The sequence below is a fragment of the Antechinus flavipes genome, chromosome 4 (assembly GCF_016432865.1).
Source record: "Antechinus flavipes isolate AdamAnt ecotype Samford, QLD, Australia chromosome 4, AdamAnt_v2, whole genome shotgun sequence".
Lineage (NCBI taxonomy): Eukaryota > Metazoa > Chordata > Mammalia > Dasyuromorphia > Dasyuridae > Antechinus > Antechinus flavipes.
Window position 1 is genome coordinate 197,220,390 of NC_067401.1, and position 22,122 is coordinate 197,242,511.

The window sequence follows — 22,122 nt, forward strand, 5'->3', positions numbered from 1 at the left end:
AAACTCCTTTAATCAATCTAGCTCTCAGGCCAACAAATGCTTTTATTGGGAACTCGTGCTGCTACTAGGCCCCATTTACCCCCGTATCCAAAGGGGTTGCAGGGGAGCTTTGCTTGACTTCCCCTACTCCAAACCTGCCACTAGACCTTAACTAAACCCTAATTTCATTTAGGTATCCCAAATCTAGACCTCAACAGAAGCATACTAGTTTAACTTTTTTTGGTTTGTCTTTTCATGGTATCCCTTTTGTTCTGAGTCTTCTTCCACGACATGACTAACGTAGCAATATATTTAACATGATTGCTTGCTCTCTTGGAGAGGGAGGAGAGAAAAGAGGGAAGAGGAAAAATTTGGAGCTTAAAAATTTTACAAAGATGAAAGTTGAAAACTATCTTTTCAATGTAATTGAAAAAAATAGTAAATTTTTTAAAAGGGGGGGAAAACAATTTCAAGAGGGGAGCCAAATCTTTTTCTGACTTTCTCCTTTGTCAAACGACTGAATAAAAATTCTTTCTAAAAATTTTTCAAGTCTTTGAGTTTGTTCTTGCTCTACCTTTTTACCTCTGTGCTTTGTGAAATTAATGAGACAATACACACTAAAACACTTTGTATTAAGTTTGTGAAAGAAAAATGCAGTACTCTTGTGTTTTTGGCACGTCTCAGAAACAAAAGGACTTATTTAAATTCTAAGTACTTTTGCTTAGTGAATGAGGAATCCATAGGGACAGAGATCCATATGCTTTTGAAAATCTGACCCAACTTTTCTGCTTTCAATTTATTGTGTTCAAGAATAAAGACAGAATTCCTTTGTCATGAATTAACAAAAGTATAAAGTTTTTAATTCATCTAACAGAAAAATAATTACTTTTGTTTATATCATTTAACTTGGCCAAGAGTTGAGAGCAAAGAGGCATTGTTCATAATTGAATTAGTCATTATTATTCTAATTCCATTACTCCTTGAATGCAGAGATTACCTTTTACCTTTTTGTACCCCCAGCACTTGGCAGAGTGCCAGGCACATGGTAGGTATTTAATAAAGAATGTTGTTCAGTTGTATCTAATTCTTCTTGTCCTCATTTGTGGTTTTATTAACAAAGAAACTGGAGGAGTTTGCCATTTCCTTTTTCAGCTTATTTTCCAAATGAACTGAGGTAAACAGGGTTAAATGACTTGCCTAGGGTCACACAGCTAGTGTCTGAGTGTGATGGGCTGAAAATTCAGAGCAGATGCACTGAGGTCAGAGCACTTAAAGTCAATCACTAATTGGACAATATTCTATCAGTATATGCTTGGAGAAAGAATGGCCCTGCCCACTATGCTGCAGGTTTGATCTGTTGTATAGGAGATTGGGTGGAAGAGTTGGTGGGTGGAGTGAGAAAGCCAGAGTCACTCCTGGCAGAATTCCTGTCAAGATGACTTTCACTTTGTATGACCATTCTCTTCACCTCCACAAAGAATTAAGATCAAGGACTTTTGCTGATCCTGACTCCAGATGATTCTAAAATATCCAAAGTGCTAACACGGGCTTCACATCTGAGTCCAGATTTAAACTCAGGAACATGGTTCTAAACTGTGAATAGTTGGAGCCACACAAAGCAGGCTTAGAGTTTTTTAGAGGTCAAGTAGCAATTTTATTAATTAGTTTCAGAGTGAAGAAGGTGGTTTGCAAACTGGAAGCTGTCTTGGAAAGGAGACCTTACCTGCTGCAATAAAGATAGAGATTTCATACATAAATCATGTGGGGAGGGAGAAGATGGATTACAATATAGTCATTTTCAGGGCCTAAGAATGCTTCAATCTATATTCAGATACCATTAGTTCTTTCTTTGGAATGGATAGCATTTTTCATCATAAGTCATTTGGAGTTGTCTTATGTTGCAGAAAAGTCATTCATAGTTGATCTTCTTACAATATTGCTATTACTTTGTACATGTACATTCCACTTTGCAGCAGCTCATGGAAGTCTTTCCAGGTTTTTCTGAGAGCATCCTGTTCATCATTTGTAGTATTCCATCATAATCACATAACATAATTTGTTCAGCCATCCCTCAATTGATGGGCATCCCCTCAATTTCCATTTCTTTTCCCTCAGATAAAACTTGCAAAAAAGCATTTTTGTTCATATAGGTGCTGTTCCATTTTGGTTGTTTTTTAAAATCACTATGGGGATATATACCTAGTAATAGTATTGCTAAGTCAAAGGGCATGCGTGCTTTTATAGCTCTTTAGGCATATACCAAATTGTTCCACAGAATGGTTGAATCAGTTCAAAAGATCAACAGTATATTCGTAAATCATTTTTTCCCCACATTCCCTCCAACACTTGTCATTTTCCTCCTCTCTTCTATTAACCAATCTAATAGGTAAGAGATTGTTCCTCAAAATTGTTTTAATTTGCATGTCTCCAATCAATAGTGAGTTAGAACATTTTTTCATATGGCTACAGAATAGCTTTATTTAATTTGAAAGTTGTTCATATCTTTTGATCATTTATTGTTAGAATCCTTACAAAGTGTTAAGTCACTTATCTAATTTAGCATAGTACTTAGTAAGTTCTCTAGCTCACTAATGTATTTATGTACTCATTGGAGTTCACACTTGGGAGAACACAAGTCAGGAACCCACAATCCCATTCTCTTGGAGGATGAGTCAACCTTTGAGTTCACACCTTTAAAAAAAATTTATAAAAGGAAGAAGCAAAAGTGGCCTCTGTCTTCCTTTTCCTCCTTCTCCAAGCTCAGGTTCTGACCTCATCAATTTGATCCTTAAAAATAACTCTGGGAGATGTCTTATTGTGATAACCATTTAACCAGTTGAGGAAACTGAGGCAGACAACGGCGTACTGGCCCAGTCGCAAGGTAAGCATCTGAGACTGGATTTCAATTCAGATTTTCCTGACTGCAGATTTAACAGCCCCTCCTAGCTGCTTTGCTGAGGAGGTGAGGGAGCGTCTCAGGTAAGGAGAGAATTAGGAGGCCACGGAGCCTGACTGGATGGAGGCCATGGAGAAGGGAACTAGCATCATTTATGGAAAAGGAGGGGCCCCAAGATTTCCAGTGACGTCATCACACGGCGCCGCTGCCGCAGCAAGACCGGGTGCGTGACGTCACCCCGCGACGGGGGCGGCTTTTGTGAGGAAACGAAACTGGGGCCGAGCGGCGGCGACGGCGACGGCTACGGCTACGGCTGCAGCGGCAGTGGCGCGATCTGGCGGCCTGACGCCCCTTCCCCCTCTCCCCGCCCCGGCAGCTCGCCCCCACCCCGCAGCGTGAGTGCCGGAGCGCGGGTGCGGCCAGGGCGGGAGGGAGTCGGGGCGGGCTTGGCTTCGCCTTCTGGCTCACAACGGCCCGACTGAGAGGCCCGGCTCTCCCGACCCGCCTCCGCCGCCTGGGCACGGCGCCCGCCTTCTGCCTTCCTTTCTGATTCCCGTGCTCCTCCTCCTCCTGGCCCCTTCTCTCTCGGGGGTCTCTCCTTCGCCTCTCCTCACCTGCCTTGTCTCCTTGCTCCCGCCCTCCTTGTCCCCTCCCTCTTCCTGGCCTCCATCCCCTCTTGCCCTACTCTTCCCTTTCTCTCATGGTCCCCTTTCCCCTCTCTTTACTTCATTCCATCTCCTCCTGGCCTTCAGTCCCTTATCCGTTTCCTCGCCTCCCCTTCCCTCTGTCTGTCTCCTTGCTCCCTCCCTCCCTCCTCCTGGCCTCTTTCCCCCTGATCCCCTTCCGCTCCCCTCCTTCTTGTCCTTCTCTTCCTCTTCCCCCTGCTTCATCTTTCTCCCATCACCTCCGTTTCTCTTCCCCAATGTCTTTCATTTAACTGCTTTCCCTTGATCACAGAGGCCCTCTTCTGTTCCTGGAAGCACCTCTCCACCCTCGCCTGGCTTTCCCACACCCCTTTGCCCTCACTTTGGATGCTCTACTCACACTCCATGTGGACGTGGCAAAGCATCTTTTTTTTTTTTTTTCTTCTTACACATTATTTTGGGAATAGGAGGTGAGTGGCAAAGGGATTGGGAAATACGGTCCAAATGGAAACCTGAGATTTTCCAGACGAGTTGATTTTGAGCATTCCGATAGTCTAGCTAGAATTAAAAGCTCCTTTTTTCCACTCAGACTGTAACAGAGCCAGGCCCTTCATGCCTTTTCTGGCTGGGCCTCAGGCCGCCTCTCTGTAAAGTGAGAAGATTGGATAAAATGTGCTCCAGAAGTCCCAGCCCTGACGTTCTAGAATTTTGAGATCATTTCTATTGTTCAAACATCCCCCACCGCCGATCTAGGTATGAAGCAGTTCTGGTCTGCTTTTCTTCCTTTCACACCTGGAGCCCTTCGAGGTGGTTGAGGGAAGTTTCACCCAGTTAACCCCTTAACACCTGACATCCTTGGGGGAAGTGGGGAGGGACAGTGCTACAGGTACCATTCCCAGAATTATTCCCAATTACCACACTCCTCCCATGTTCCATCCTTTAGAATTTAGGGTGATGTTTGGGTTTCTACCCTTCTTACTACTCATTTCAGGCCTAATTTCTACTTGCTTTCTCTCTCCCCTTCCCCAAATCTGTACCATCGAAGTGAAAAAATAGAACTGTCTTATATCCATGAGGGAATGAGATTGTAACTGGCTAATCTCAGGGTAAGAGACAGTAAAGTAATTGATCCAGAGCTCTGGAAGATGGCATCAGTGAAAGTGACAGCTGATCTGTGGTCTGCTCATCTACTAGTTTGCTGCCACTTCTCCCAAACATAATACATTGTGACCAAGACCTGCAGCTCCCACTTGGTCCCTGCCTTTTGCTTTTGCCAAGTGTGGAGCTTTTGTGACTTTATGCCTGACCTTCAATTTCCTTTTTTCCAAGAATCTGACTGGATATATGGAAGGCTTTCTAGAATACTAGGATCTGTGGACTACACTTTGTTAGATTCAGTATTCTCTTTAATAAAGATCATTCTGTTAATATATGTAGATATCGTTGACCCCTTTTCCTCTCTGATATTTTTTCCCTTGGTACCTGTGTAAATAAATGCTAGTGACTTGATGTGTGCTTATTTCCATTTTCTTAGCCATTTGTGTAGTTGGCTATGTGCCAGCCTCATCTCCAAAGAACTTGCTTTCTATATCATTGGCATTAAACCAGCCAGCCATTGGAGAGAATGTTGCTATTACTGTCAGAAAAGTTTCCTAACTCCTCTGTGTGCTTAAGCTCATATTGAAAGAAGCCAGCAATCAGTTGCCAGTAAAAATAACAGTGATTATTCAAATGTTTTTGCACAGCCCTTCCTGTTAGTAGATATGTTTGTCTTTATCATCCATCTTAACCCATTAAATACTAATGTACCATTGCCATATTCAATAGTATGCAAACATGAACTCTTCATGTGAATAATGACCCCCTAGGAGATAGGGAGTTAATGTAATTGCTTGGCTCAAGAACCCAACGTTGACATTACAATCATTATTGCATTAAAAAAGTTTTTTTTAAATACACATAAAACTAATAGTTATTTATGAAAACCAAATCTTAACTGGCATCTTCTCTGAGGTTCATGCTAAAGAAAGTTCACTGAAATGTTGGCTCTGGAAGATCAGAAATGTCAGATTTTGTCCTTTATATGGTTTATGTGTTTGTGCTCCCAGACGATATCAAAACCTATCTGGTTTTGAATCAGAAGAAATTAACTGCCATTTGTGGTTGCAGTGATAATGAAGAGAAGAGGTGAAGGGGAGTTTAGCAGCCCCCAGAAGAAGCAGAAGAAAAGAGCCGCTGAGCTGGGCTTGACCCTCAGTTCTACATCTGATGAGGAAGCCCCTCCTTTTGGCAATCATGGCCCACAAGGTAAGGCTGCCATGATATGAAGCCTGACCATTGGGAACGCTAGTGAGGGAGCACTGGAAAATCTACAGCCTATTATCTCTTGTGGAAAAACTGGGCTAGTTGTTTAGAAAGAGAAGGAATTAAGCAGTATCAGTTCTTTTAAGCCTGAAGATAGACTTCTTTTTCCTGCTGCTAGTCTCCTGATTGAAGCATAGTCCTACCTTTATAGGTCTAAGTTGAAAGTTCTTTCAAGAATTAGCAGTTTTGAGTTCTGTTAATTTCTAGTGGGGACACTCTTACTTTACTCTCTTGGACCTTCTTAAGGTGGTGATGAGCATTGAGTATTGTGTATAAAATCCACATTAGTAGTCATTGATGATTTTGGGGAGAGGAAGAAATCTGGTTAGCTTCAGGGATCTGACTTCATTTCTTTCAGCTTTTAACATTTATTTACCCATTTCCCCGAAGTCACAGTTAAAAATGGTAAACAGTATTGGAGCAGCACTGCATTCATTGCATTTAGTACAAAGTGTCTCACTGATCTGGTTGGAACTACTCTTTTGCTTTGTCCATTTTTAAGGTTGCAAATTTTATAGCTTCCATTTTCTTTGTGAATTTTATAGTATCTGGATATACCTCAAATATCAAACAAATTAGGAAACCCATTTGTATTTGGTTTCACTTGCCAATAAATTCATGTTTTGCATCCTCTCCTGAATCACTGGTAAATTGGAATGAAATTTGGTAACAGATTGGTGACCAAAAGGGTGTGACGAACCAGTTGAGAATAGTAGAAAACACAGTTTACTAACAAGTGGTAGGCCAAATGAGGGGCACTTTCTCTCAGATGTTACTGAGAAGCTAATCCAGAGAGGAAAAACTTGACAGGCTGTAAAAATAATAAAGCAGTTGGTATGGCCATGGTCCATATTAAGAACATTTTTCTTTTTTCTCTGTAATGTGTATAGCTAGATATGTGTGCCATTTGTGCTATCAAGATAATTTCAGGATGAGTGAGAACAGGCTCTATGTGTTGCAGCTGGCACTGGTAAATGAAGAAAGAAAGAGTCTTTGTGTTTCTTTAGTTTGTCCTATGGATAGTTTAGGAGAAGGAAATTTTGCCTCTTTCCCAAAAGTCAGTAATGATATTCAGACTTACTGAATTTGGGAGGAAGAGAGGAGAGGTCATTATCCAGGTTGACAGGGCACTAAAGTGTGGTTCTAAAGAGAGCACTGATGTTTGTTAAAGAGGTGTTAGTTCCCATTTTGGTGCAAAGGACAGGATTTTTCTGTTTGTAATAAAGTCAAGGAGCCTCTGTTAGATTAAAAGGTTCCTGAAAATGTAGTTGTTAAGATTTTTTTCCTTTCCTTTAAAAAAAAATTTTTTTTTTTTGGTTATTGTTCAGTTGTTTTAATGTGTCTGACTCTTCATGACTTCCTTTGAGGTTTTTTGGGCAAAAATATTGGAATAGTTTGCCATTTCCTTCTCTAGCTAATTTTATAGATGAGGAACTGAGGCAACAGAGTTAGTTGACTTACTTACCAGGGGTTAGGTTACATAGCTAATAAGTCTGAGGCTAGATTTGAATGTAGGAAGATGAGTCTTCCTGACTTTAGGTCTGGCAATCTATCCACTATGCCATCTAGCTGCCCCTTCTCAATTTTACTCAATAAATTTAAGACTTCTAGGAATTAATGTCTTGTCCTGCAGTCATGAATTGAATCTTCCTTCTATGTGTATAGAATAGTCCAAAGGTGAATTAGTGGGGCAAATGGCAGGGTCTTTTCAACAGACTTAGAGCCACCAGCTGCATGTTCATTTGCAGAAAACAGGACAGGTACCAAAAATCCTCTTAATACAGAGATAAAAATCAAAGAAAAGCTGTGTCCCAGAATACTAAGTACCCTTTCCATTTCTTGAGCAAATCTTATTGCCCAAGTATTGCAATTGGACAAATGAAAAGCACATGAGTGATATAGCCCAGCCTCTCCTAGAAGAAGAAATAGTAGCAATCTCTTTTTCTAGAAAGTCTTACCTTTTCCCACAAATTGTTTTTAATCTGTGCTTAAGATTTATATTGCATAATGATTTTGAAACTCCTCTTCCATATTCTTTTGTATTCTTTGCCTTCACAGTGCTTTTTAGAAAACAGTTATCTCATCTGTGTGTTTGTGAATGTGTATGCAGGTTTGCATGTAGGACATTTATACAAGTTTATGTATCAAACTCAGACCTTTGATTATTTCTAGTTGGACATGCTATATAGGCATATAAGTGTTTCCTCATTTATATGCTGAGAATAAGAAAAATGCAGGTTTTTATCAATTTTTTTTCCTGTCTAGAATAATTTGTTGTTGTTTCCCAAAATCAATGTAATTTATAATTACTTTATATTGAGGTCAGTTTTTTTAAATCAACTTTTTAACATAATGATAATGAAGCAGCTACCAGCTTAGAATTTCCTCTTTGGAAAGATATAATGATAGAAAGGGAAAGCTCAGGGGAAAGCTAGTTGATACAGTTGCTAGAGCACCAGCCCTAAAGTCAGGAAGACCTGAGCTCAAATTTGGCCTTAGATGTTTCTTAACACTTCCTAGCTATGTGACCTGGGCAAGTCACTTAACCCAAATGTCTCAGGGGGGGGAAAAAAAAAGAAAGTTCTGTCTATCAATTCCTAGGACCCTTGAGGAAAAACTTTTAAGACATTTTCAAGAATATGACTTCTTGTAAATTTGCTCTGAAATAAAGTCCCTCAGGGATAAAGATAAAACACAAGGAGACACATATAGGAGATATTCTCCTATATGGGTAAATTATTACCAAGAACTCTGAAATTCTTGCTTCTTTTTATTAGTGTCTTTTCACTTGCATACTTTGATTATGTCACTCATGAATATGGGCTTCTGTCTGTTGCATCTGTAACAACTTTAGATTATGATGGCATTTGCCTGTTGTACCTGATAACCCTTTTCATTTCCCCCTCCCACTTAACCAAATTTAGTCTCTTCCTAAGTGGGTTATTTGCCCTGAAACTATTGCTTTTCTGTCAGCCCCAAATTCATGACCTTAATCAAAAACTTCCTTTATTGGTATCTTTTTAAATTGCTTTAATGAGATGCTATTTGTCTGGTGTACAGGAGAGATGAAATCTTTGAACAGGAATGACTTTGTTCCACGGCGATTGTAAGCTAGGATGTGACATTTATTAAAATCCATAATTTGCTTCTTTCTATCTATGTGCTGTTCACCTTGGTGATTATTATTGTAGGAGGAGTTGCCCTTTCCTTTGAGTTGTTGAAGTAATTTTTATTCCTGGGATTTCTGCCATCTTGTTCTATTGCTCTGTGAAAGTATTTGCTTGGAAATCTGTCTTTGCTTTAAAGTGAGCTTGTCTCTTTCTCCATAGAGCCCTAAGAGTTATGGTTTCTTCCAAATAGAGGAGAAATTATTTTAAATGAAAAATTTAAATAATTTAAAAAACTCTCTGATAAGTTATAACAGGCAAGCTTCTAGAGAGGTAGATGAGCTTGCCAACCAGCTCTGGCAAGTTTTTGACAAAATTAATGATTTTAATATAGTAACCTTACTTATCACTCCTATTGATTTATATCCTTATTGCAGAATTGTCTTTTCATAGTGTTTGCTTAATTCTTTTCAATTCTAGGTAAACTAAACCTGATCTTAGGTTTTGGCTACAGTCATGACACTTGTCCTCTTTTCCTTTGGTTCCTGTCATCTTCAAATACTTATTTTGTTACTTGTGCTAATTCTTGCCTATCCCTAAGAAACTGTTTGTGTTGTTTGGCTTGGCAGTATTCTGCTGAGTTAGTTTTTCTCATTTATTGTAGCACTTTGATCAAATTATTTTTCCAAAGCATTTGGTACTTTTAGTACCTGGTTGGTGTCAACTTTTGGTATCTGGTTGGCTTTATTGGTCATTATGTTCTTGCCTGGTGGTGGGGTGGTGCTTGTTTCAGGTCGCTAAAGGGTCGGTGATGCTGCTCTTAACAAGTAAGCTCCATTCTCCAGACTCAGACAGATTGTCAGGGATTTCTCCAGAGGTGGAAGTTCGTCTTTGATTCTCTACATTCCTGTTCTCCAGATTGCACTGTGAAAGCTAGTAAAGATGGAGCCTGCTTCTGAGAAGGGGGAGAAGGGAGAGAAGCATCCCTTGTCAGAAAAGGTTCTGCAAAATGGGCATGTTCAGCATCACCAAAGGAAACCTTCAAGTGAGTGGGTAAAGGCAGCAAGCAATGTATGTTAGTGTTTACTAGATGGTATTGAATGGAGCAGTGAAATTTGAAGTGGTGGTCCTTGGGTACTACCTATGCTCAAGTTGTCTGCCATCCAAGAATGGTTGTTGTAGTGCCAAGATCTTATTGAGTGAAGATCACAAGTATTTATTAAACTGCTCTTATGTCTGGTATTCTTGAAGATACAAATAAGTAGAAAATAGAGCTTGTCCTTAGAATGTGCATTTTATTTGAGCAATTGAGGTCTACGTGAAATACATGGTGTATATGTGGAAAGAGCATTGTATTTGGAGTCAGAGAATCTAGGTATAAATAACTGAGTGACCTTAGTCAAATCACTTCATCGTTCTGGGTTTTAGTTTTCTCATTTATAAAATGATGGGGATGATGCCAACTATTTTTGTGGTAATGGCCCGTTTGGCAGGCTGATGAAACCTATAGACTCTTTCTTAAAATAATGTTTTTTATTGTGCAAAAAATGAGATTATAAAGGATACTGTTATGTTGAAATAAAGGCACCAAAATATTAGAAATAAAACAAGTTCATGAATTCCAGGTTAAGAACCCTTAGACTATTAAAAAACAGAATACAGAAATAAATGGAGTTTTCTTTAAAATGATTGATAGCATCTATTTAAAGCCATTAGGAAGCATCTAATGTAATGGGGATAAACTGGAACCATTCTCAATAAGATCAGGGGGAAACTAAGTTGTCTACTATCACCATTACTATTCAATATTGTATTAGAAGTGTTAGCTTTGGCAATAAGAGAAGAAAAAGAGATTAAAGAAATTTAGAGTAGGTAATGAGGAAACCAAATTATCACTCTTTGCAGATGATATGATAATATTCTTATGTATCTTAGAGAATGAACTAAAAAACTACTAGAAACAATTCACAACTTTAGCAATTAACAACTTTTAGCAGAGTTGCAGGATATAAAGTAAATCCATATAAATCATCAGCATTTTTATACATTACCAACAAAGTCCAACAGCAAGAGTTACAAAGAGAAATTCCATTTAAAATAATTGTAGGTAACATAAAATATTTGGGAGTCTACATGCCAAGACAAAGTCAGGAACACAATTATAAAACACTTTCCACACAAATAAAGTCAGATTTAATCAATTGGAAAAATATCAAGTGCTTGTGGATAGGTTGAGCAAATATAATAAAAATGACAATACTACATAAATTAATCTACTTATTTAATGCCATACCAATCAAACTTTCAAGAAATTATTTTATAAATCTAGAAAAAATAAAAACATCTGGAAGAACAAAAGATCAAGAATTTCAAGAGAATTAATGAACAGAAATGCCAATGAAGGTAGCCTAGCTGTGCTAGACAGCAGCAGTCATCAAAACCATTTGGTACTGGCTAAGAAATAGTTGATCAGTGGAACAGGTTAGGTTCACAAGACAAAATAATAATGACTATAATAACCTAGTGTTTGACAAACTCAAAGGCCCCAGCTTTTGGTGTAAGAACTCACTCTTTGACAAAAACTGCTAAGAAATTTGGAAATTAGTATGGAAGAAACTAGATATTGACCCACACTTATAACACCATATACCAAGATAAGATTGAAATGGGTTTGTGATTTAGATTAATAAGAGTGATATTATAAATAAATTAGAAGACAAAGGATAGTTTACATCTCAGATTTGTGGAAAAGGAAGGAATTTTTGGCCAAAAAAGAACTGGAATATATTACTGAATACAAAATAGATAATTTTAATTATATTAAGTTTAAAAGTTTTTGTACAAATAAAACCAATGCAGACAAGATTAGAAGGGAAGCATTAAACTGAGAAAACATTCAAGTGTTCTGATAAAGGCCTCATTTCTAAAATATATAGAGAATTGATGCAAATTGATAAGATTTCAAGCCATTCTTCACTTGATAAATGGTCAAAGGATATGAACAGTTATCAGATGAAGAAATTGAAACCATTTCTAATCACATGAAAAGGTGGTCTAAATCACAATTGATCAGAGAAATGTGAATTAAGAAATATCTGAGGTATCACTATATACTTCTTAGACTGAAAAAGATAATGATGAACAGTGGAGGAATGTGGGAAAACTGGGACACAAATTGTTGGTAAACCTGTGAACTTATCCAGTCATACTGGAGAGCAATTTGGAACTATGCTCAAAAAATTATCAAACTGTGCATACCCTTTGATCCAGTAGTATTTCTACTGGGCTTATTTCCCAAAGAGATCATAAAGGGGAGAAAGGGACCCACACGTCCAAAAATGTGGCAGCCCTTTTTGTAGTGGCAAGAAATTGGAAACTGAGTGATGCTCATCACTTGGACAATGGATGAATAAGTTATGGTATATGAATGTTATGGGATATTACTGTTCTATACGACATAAACAGCAGGATGATTTCAGAGAGGCCTGGAGTGACATGAACTGATGCTAAGTGAAATGAGCAGAACCAGGAGCTAATTGTACACAGCAACAACAAAATAATACAGTAGTCAATTCTGATGGATGTGGCTCTTCTCAACAGTGAGATGATTCAGGCCACTGAGGCCTGGAGTGACATGAACTGATGCTAAGTGAAATGAGCAGAACCAGGAGCTAATTGTACACAGCAACAACAAAATAATACAGTGGTCAATTCTGATGGATGTGGCTCTTCTCAACAGTGAGATGATTCAGGCCACTTCCAACAGTCTTGTGATGAATAGAGCCATCTACATCCAGAGAAAAGATTATAGGAACTGAGTGTGGATCATGGCATTTTCATCTTTTTTTGTTGTTTGCTTGCATTTAATTTTGTTTCTCATTTTTTTCCTTTTTGATCTGATTTTTCTTGTGCAGCATGATAATTGTAGAAATATGTATAGAAGAATTGCATATGTTTAACATATATTGGATTACTTGTCATTTAGGGGAGAGGGTAGAGGGAAGGAAGGGAAAAAATTTGAAACACAAGGTTTTGCAAGGGTGAATGTTGAAAATTACTCATGCATATGTTTTGAAAATAAAAAGCTTTAATAAAAACAAAGTATTTTAAAAAATCCCTTAGATTAGATAAGACCTTGTTCCATTTCTAAAACTATAGCCTAATCAAAATGTGTCCCTATATAATGAGATAACATATGAGACAGCATATTCTCAAATGATTTCTGTGCCCTCATCTTTTCTTTGCTTCTGAATTCTAATCAGATATTCTTATCATCTGATTAAGGTTGACACATTGGCTTTGAAGTCATTTGTGAGATAGTAATTCGAAGGTGAGAAAAAAAGAAAGCATTAAGAAAGGTGGGAAACTTCTGTATAGCACTTAGCTTAAAGATTTCTGGGCAACATCAATTGGAGAATGGTTGAGTAAATTGTGGTATATGAACGTTATAGAATATTATTGTTCTGTAAGAAATGACCAGACCAGAGAGGCCTGGAGAGACTTACATGAACTGATGCTAAGTGAAATGAGCAGAACCAGGAGATCATTATATACCTCAACAATGATACTGTTTGAGGATGTATTCTGATGGAAGTGGATCTCTTCGATAAAAAGAGCTAATTCAGTTTCAGTTGATCAAGGATGGACAGAAGCAGCTACACCCAAAGAAAGAACACTGGGAAATGAATATAAACTGTTTGCATTTTTGTTTTTCTTCCCGGGTTATTTATACCTTCTGAATCCAATTCTCCCTGTGCAATAAGAGAACTGTTTGGTTCTGCACACATATATTGTGTCTAGGATATACTGCAACCTATTTAACATGTAAAGGACTGCTTGCCATCTGGGGGAGGGAGTGGAGAAAGGGAGGGGAAAAATCGGAACAGAATTGAATGCAAGGGATAATGCTGTAAAAAATTACCCTGGCATGGGTTCTATCAATACAAAGTTATTAAAAAATAAAAAATAAAGAAATAAAAAAACTAAATAAAAAAGATTACTGGGCAAAGTAGTTGTCAGTGTTTGTATAGATTTCAAAACTGATTTGACAATCAGATTTCCTTCATCTTAGGTTGTATCAGGTTGAACATTGTGCTTCTGAGTTTACTGTCAGATGCTGTAAAAAAAAAACCAAGAAAGAGTCTTATCCATAGATCAAAGAACTCCCAAAGACTGAGGGATGGCATTGGTAGAAGGAGGTGGTATTTTAAGTATATCAGAATAAATATAACTCATTTAAAAAAAAAAAGTTTATTTTGAATTTTATTTTTTATTATTATTATTTTTTTTCATAGCTTTTTATTTACAAGTTATATGTATGGGTAATTTTACAGCATTGATAATTGCCAAACCTTTTGTTCCAATTTTTCCCTTCCTTCCCCCCACCCCCTCCCCTAGATGGCAGGATGACCAGTAAATGTTAAATATATTAAAGTATAAATTAGATACACAATAAGTATACATGACTAAACCGTTATTTTGCTGTACAAAAAGAATCGGACTCTGAAATATTGTATAATTAGCTTGTGAAGGAAATCCAAAATGCAGGCAGGCAAAGATATAGGGATTGGGAATTCAATGTAATGGTTCTTAGTCATCTCCCAGAGTTCTTCCGCTGGGCATAGCTGGTTTAGTTCATTACTGCTCCATTGGAACTCATTTGGTTCATCTCATTGCTGAAGATGGCCAGGCCCATCAGAATTGATCATCACATAGTATTGTTGTTGAAGTAGATAATGATCTCCTGGCCCTGCTCGTTTTACTCAGCATCAGTTCATGTAAGTCTCTCCAGGCCTTTCTGAAATCATCCTGTTGGTCATTTCTTACCGAACAATAATATTCCATAATATAATATGACTCATTTTTGGTCTGGTGTCTTGCTCTTCTGTAGCAGTGCTTTGCTTACAACCTGTTAACCCTTTAGACTTCAGTTTCTTCATTTTCTTTGACGCAAGAGTATTATAAAAGCAAGGCAAAATTTGTTAAATCATTTGTGTAAAGATACTCTGAGCTTTAAGGGGCAGTTAGGTGGTACAGCAGATAGAGTGCTGGACTTGAGACTAGGAAAAGTTATGTTCCTGAGTTCAAATTTTTTTGATCCTAGAGAAGTCATTTAATCTTATTTGCCTCAGTTCCTTATCTATAAAGTAAATTGAAAAAGGAAATGGCAAACCACTCCAGTTTCTTTCTACCAAAAAACCCCCAAATGGAATCATGAAATGTCATACATGACTGAAAAAAATGATTGAACACTGAGCTCTCAAAATGACAGGGGTCCTGGACATCTATTGACATTTATCTGTGTCCATTTCCTTTGATTCTGGGTGAATTGTTATGTTTTGTAAGAAAAATAAGACCAAAAAGGGGACTATGAGAAAAGAAAAAAACAAACAAAAAGGTGAAAATACTATGCTTTAATCCCACATTCAGTCTTCATTGTTTAGAGGAGTTAGGTTCATCAGAATTAATCATCACATAATCTTGTTGTTATTGTGTACATTGTTCTCTTGGTTTTACTTACTTTACTCAGCATCAGCATCAGTTCATATAGGTCTTTCCAAGTTTTTTTGAAATCATTCTGCTCATCATTTCTTCTAGAACAATAATATTCTATTATCTTCACATACTATAACTTATTCAGCCATTCCCGAACTAATGGACATCCACTCAATTTCCAGTTCCTTGCCACTACAAAAAGAGTTGCTAAAACATCTGCCTCCTTTTTTCAACTTGAGTTTAGAAAGAAGTTAGGTTTTTCCTATTTAAGTTTTCCTATTTTACAAAACAGCCACACAGATACCTAGATAGCTGAATAAAAGAAGCAAGAATTTTGGAACTTAATAACTTGTACAAAATAGTTTCTTCTCATCTAAGATTCTACTCAGTGTTCTCCTTTAGAAAAATACTGGTGATGTTATTTAAGGACTCAGTCATATCTCCTGGTCCATCAGAAGTAGAGGATTACTGATAGTGCAGGATCAAAGGAGCTTGTTTTGCATTCTAGGTCCTTACAATATGAGAATTTAATTGAGGTCATTTGCCATCTCTGGGTACATTGACGTTCCAAGGGATTGCATTCTTTGTACAGTATTGGGGTATGGTGGTGTAACTGATGATGATGGCTGAGTGACAGCTTTCTAGCTTACTCATTTACCTTCAAGAATCTTTGCTTTTGAAGATTTCTTTAGAAAGGAACCAGATTGGACTTATACCCCAAAGAGCTACTAAAGAAGGGAAAGGGACCTGTATGTGCCAAAATGTTTGTGGCAGCCCTGTTTGTAATGGCTAAAAACTGGAAATTGAATGGATGCCCATCAATTGGAATATGGCTGGGCAAATTGTGGTATATGAATGTTATGGAATATTATTATTCTGTAAGAAATGACCAGCAGGATGATTTCAGAAAAGCCTGGAGAGATTTACATGAACTGATGCTGAGTGAAATGAGCAGAACCAGGAGATCAATATATACTTCAACAACAATACTATATGAGGATGTATTCTGGTGGAAGTGGATTTCTTTGACAAAGAGATCTAACTCAGTTTCAGTTGTTCAATTATGGACAGAAGCAGCTACACCCAAAGAAAGAACACTGGGAAATGAATATAAACTGTTTGCATTTTTGTTTTTCTTCCTGGGTTATTTTTACCTTCTGAATCCAATTCTCCCTGTGCAACAAGAGAACTATTTGGTTCTGCATACATATATTGTACCTAGGATATACTGTGCCATATTAAACATGTATAAGACTGCTTGCCATCTGGGGGAGGAGGTAGAGGGAGGGAGGGGAAAAGTTGGAACAGAAGTGAGTGCAAGGGATAATGTTGTAAAAAATTACCCAGGCATGGGTTCTGTCAATAAAAAGTTATAATTAGGAAATGGAAAAAAAAAAAAGAAAGGAACCAGATTATTTCCCCTAAGTCACTGAGTTCCAATTTGTGACTTGTATGTCCTTTTAGCCAGTTAAGTTAAATTCACCAAGTTTTATTACAGGTCCTACTATATGTAAATCATTGCAGATAAATAGATATGTTCTCTAAGAAGGGATATTGGTGGCTATTGGGAGGAGCTTCTTCATTGAGAATTGGAATAAGTCAGATTGAGGCTTCTCATGCTGAAATTTCAATCTGAATTTTACTTAGGATTTTTTTTGTGGGGGATAAAGCAATTGGGGTTTAAGTGTCTTGGCCAAGAGGCACATAGAAACACATAGCTAGGAAATATCAAGTGTCTGAGAGGCTAGCTTTGAACTGAGGGCCTTCGGCCTTCAGGGCTGGTGCTGTACCATCTAGCTATTCTTTTACTTAGGATTTTAAAATTAACTTATCTACCTTTTTTTTTTTTTTTTTTTTTTTAAAGATTCCCTTTTTGAAAGAATGTTTTTGTCCAATCTTCTCCTATGATAATGTTCTTCTCTCCTCTCTTCCTTCCATTTCCCCATTTGAAACTTATTTACTTACCTATTTAAACTATGGATAGAAAATTCAGTCAATGCAACCCACATTAAGTGCCTGCTATATGTACACACTGGGTATATATATATGTGTGTGTGTGTGTGTGTGTGTGTGTGTGTGTGTGTGTATACATATACATACATACATATATATATGTAACATATATATGTATGTATGTATAACCAATGAAACAATCCTTATCCTTAAGGAGATTACACTTTTTTTGTTGGATATTGGGGACAGAAGCAACATGTACATGTATAATTGAGTACAAAATCTATATACGGTAACTATATACTTATCTGGGCTGTATTGATATCTCCTATCAATAATTAGAAGAATTAAGAGAGGCCTTATGTAGAAGGTGGTACTTGAATTGAGCAATGAAGGAAGCTTGAATTCTTCTACTTAGGAGGGAGTATATTCTAGACATAGGGGCTCGCCTCTGCAAAAGCACAGGATCAGATGTAATGTTGTGTTTGGACAAGAACAAGGAGATCAATTTGGCTCCATTATAGAGTCTATCAAGGTGTAATAAGTCTGGAAAACTTGGCTAGGGTCATAAAGGGTTTAAAATGACAGAATAATTTGTATTTTATCATTGTCTATGATCAAATATAGAGAGTAGAGAGCCACTGGGCTTTTTTGAGAAGTGAAATGATGTGATTTTGAGGATCAAAAGACATGCTTTAGAAATGGCACTTTGGCAACTGTAGAGAAGATGGATTGGAAAGGGGAAAGGAGATATCAACTAAGATGGTGTCTGTTAGTGGAATGAAAAGGATGAATTCAGGAGATGTTATAAAGGTAGAAGCAACAAGGTGTGGCAACTGATGGAGAGTGAGTGTGTGTGTATGTTCAATGAAAATGAAAAATTGAGGATAGCTCTGATGATGTTCTTAACAGAAATAGATAAGTTCAGAAGAAGGGTGTTTTGGGGAGGAAAGATAATAAGTTCCGTTCTGGAAATGTTGCATTTGTGATGTGATGGATTTGAATGTCTAATGGGAAATCCAAAAGACAGTTGATATTTTATGACAATCTCTAGAGAGACTAGAATTGGACATAGCAGCTGTCTTTGATTCATTGGATTAGAAAATGGAACCCATAGGAGTGATGAGATCTCTGAGAGAGAAGACTTACAGCAGAGTTTTGGGATCTACTCACAGGAAGGGAGAAGAACCTGGATGGTGATCCATCAAAGGAAATTGGGGAATGATCAGATAGGTAAATCAGATAGATAACTCATCAGATAGGAGAACCAGGAGACAGCTATGCCACAAAAACTCTCTAGGATCAAGGAGAGAGGCTCAATCAACTAGCATTTGTTGATTCACTTTCTTTGTACAAAACATTGTGCTGAACATTGGAAACCTAAAGAAAAGCAAAAGACTCCCTGCTATCAAACTCATAGTTTAGTGGGGGAAACAATACACAAATAACTATGTATAAAGAAGATCTGTACAGGATAAACTGGGTAAAGATAAAGTAGTTTAAGAGAGAACACATTGAGATGAAGAGGCCCTGATTTGAAAGAAGCTGGGGAAGCTAGGAAGTAGAAAGGAAGAGAGAGAGTGTGTGAGGTGTGGGACATAGCTGGTGAAAAAGTGTAGAGTCAGGAAATGGAGTTATGTTTGAAGAACAGGCAGGGGCCAGTTTTGCTGGGTTTTAGAGTACATAAGGGAAGTAAGATGTAAGAAAACTGGAAAGGCAGGAAGGGGCCAAGTTATGAAGGGCTTTATAAGCCAAACAACAAATTAAGTTTTGACATGTTGGGTTTAAGATGTGTATGGAACATCTAATTCTAGATGTCTAAATCAGTTGGAGATATAAATCTGGAAAAAGGCTAGAACTAGAGAAGTAGATTTGAGAGTCATCTGTATAGACACAATTGAAACTATAGGAGCTGATGTGATTACCAAATGAAATAGTATGTATAGAAAAAGTCCAGAACAGAACTGTGGGGTATTATTGCTGTTACTGGGTATGATATGGATGAAATTACAACAGAGGAGACAGAGGAACCATTAAATAGGAGGAGAACCAGGAGAGAGCAGCGTCACACAAACCTAGGGAGAAGGGTATATCAAGAAGAGGGTAATGGAAGAAGTTGCAAAAAGAGAGAGGTCAAGAAGGATGAGAATTCAGAACAGGCCATTGGATTGGGCAATTAAGAGATCATTAGTAACTTTGGAGAGAGTAGGTCCAATTGAATGATACATTAGAAGTCAGACTGTAGGGAGTTTAGAGAAAGGAAGATAAAGACATCTATTGTGGACGGTCAAATAGAGAGATCTAGAAGGATAAACACTAAGACCTTTTTATCATTGAGATATTGAGATCCAACATTTATATGTAGTTTAATGCTGCAAAGTGCTTTTCATATGTTTGGTAACTTTGGAGAAGACATTTTCAGTTGAGTTTTTGGGGTCAGGTGACTTGAGTTTGAATACTAACACTGCCACTTTAATAACTGACTTCAGACAAGTCACTTTACCTCCCTGTTTTCTCATCAGTAAAATAAGGGGTTTGGGCTTTAGATGATCTAAAATCTCTTCCAACTTTACAATTCTTTGAGGATGGAAACTGCATTACAAAGGTTCAAAGAAGAAGAAGTGGAGATAAAAAGAATATAGACAAGTTTTCTTTTTAAGAGTTTGGCTAAAAAATGAGGAGAGAATATAGGATGAAAGCTTGAGGAGCTGATCAGTTTGAATGAAGGTTTTTTTTTTTTAATAGTTGAGGGACACTGGACATTTTCTAGGCAGCAGAAGAGCCATTAGAGTAAGAGAAATTGAAGATAAAATAGACTGATGGAGAAAGATGGGAGAGTATTGGCCTAAGGGTTGTTGACTGAGTCATAGTGGTTTTCATCATCATCATTGACATTGTTGGTATCATCTTTCTGGGCTACTTTCTGGTCTGTCTCTAGAGATACTATATGTATAATTAAGATTGATGCCATTTGTTACTAGGATTCAAGCCTTCAATCTTTGTCCTCCAGCCTCTTGAGTTTCAAGACTCTAGATATTATGAAGGGAAATATCTCAAAGAGACAGTTTAAGTTAAATGACTGTTCCCAGGGAATGCTTAATAAAGGCTGTCCAGTTCTGACAGCACCCTCTGCAGTGTTTCCTGCTGAGATTGTCATAGCACTTCTAAGTGAAACAAAACAAACCATATATGTGGACATTCATGTATTGTCTTGTTAAAATGTTTCATGTATGTGTGCTTATAAGAATAGTGGTTACATTGTCTCTTCCTTTCCTTCTCCTTCACCCCTTAGGTCACATAAATAAATGCTTGTTAATTAATTTTTCTCTCTCCACTTCACCCCCAAGCTAATTTAGTTTGCAGTGCCACCTGGTGGCCAATATAAGAAATTTGTTGACCAAACAGCTTTCCTTAGCTGTTTGAAAAGGGAATCATGTATACACACATTATCTTATTTCCCACTCTTTCTCTTTATACACAATTTTATGGTTTATACTACTTATTTCATTTCAAGAAATTAAAATTTTTTTAGCCATTTATTTTTTGTTTTTATTGTATAACTTTTAAAATTAATAAACCTATTTTTGTCCCCATCTCATTTTCTACCTTATTCAAAAAGAAATACAAAGAAATTCTTTCATTGGCCATATTAAAGAAAGTATTTGTCTAATTCTGCACCCTGAGTCCACCACTTCTCTGCTAATAGGATGATCCTCTGAAATTATGAATAATCACTTGTGTTGATCATAGTTTTTACAGCTTTTAAAGTTTGTATCTATAATGTTATTGTAGACATTGTTCTTAGTTGATCTTTATCAGTTTATAAAAATTTTTGAAAATGCTTTTATAGTATTGTTTTAACATAAATTATTATTCTGATTTTGTTCATTTAACTGTTTTCATTTATACAAATCTTTCTGCATATCTTTGAAATAATCAGTTTCCTTGTTTCTTATAGCAAAATAATATCCTATCTTGTTTATGTGTCATAGTTTGTTCAGCCATTTCCAAATGAGTGGCCATATCTTCATTTTCTAATTTTTTGACCACAGAACTGTTGTAAATAATTTTGAGCAGGTAGGACTTTCTTAGATCTCTTGGGTATAGGTATAGTTGAGTTAAAAGGCTTACACTATTTTATAACTTTGTGTATAATTCCAGATTGCTTTCCAGAATGGCTGTACCCTTTTACAGGTTCACCAATTTCTTTTTCATACATACATACATACATACATATATACATACACATATATATCCCCTTTAATTCCTTTTTTCCCCCCTTTCCTAAGGAAAATATTTTTGACCCACCCTTCTTTCTTTCATTTATGTACCAACAAAAATCCATAATTACAACTTATAAATTATAAAAGCTATTTCAATTATAGTCAGTTAGGGAAAAAGGAAAGTGTTATGTTTTAAAGTGAAATTGGACATAATAAACAGCATTTTCATTCTCTAAAACTTTTAGTAATTTCAAGAAGTCCCTTAAGGTCTTAATCTCTAACACCTATTCTAATTAAGTCCATTTTTTCTTAAGTACATTTGATATATAAAAAACTTATTTCTTTTTAAAATTGCATTGCTTTCTGTTTTAATTACTTTATAGGGTTAGAACTAGTATTATGCACCTGTACATTTTCTAAGAGTGATAGGAGTAGCACTGCAATGATGGATAAGAGAGGAT

General features: G+C 37.0%; 1 protein-coding gene across 5 annotated transcripts in view; it reads left to right on the plus strand.

The window, feature by feature from the left end:
* Window positions 1-3,116: 3,116 nt before the first annotated feature.
* The window catches only part of CMTR1 (cap methyltransferase 1), a 63,699-nt gene continuing 44,693 nt past the window's right edge, over window positions 3,117-22,122 (plus strand). Inside the window, exons 1-4 of one of the 5 annotated variants that reach the window (XM_051996791.1) lie at window positions 3,117-3,270; window positions 3,833-3,989; window positions 4,109-4,272; window positions 5,689-5,826. In XM_051996791.1, the coding sequence (XP_051852751.1) occupies window positions 5,694-5,826 (133 nt within the window). In that variant the 5' untranslated portion in view covers window positions 3,117-3,270; window positions 3,833-3,989; window positions 4,109-4,272; window positions 5,689-5,693. The other 4 variants (XM_051996793.1, XM_051996792.1, XM_051996789.1 and 1 more) reach the window with 4 other exon arrangements.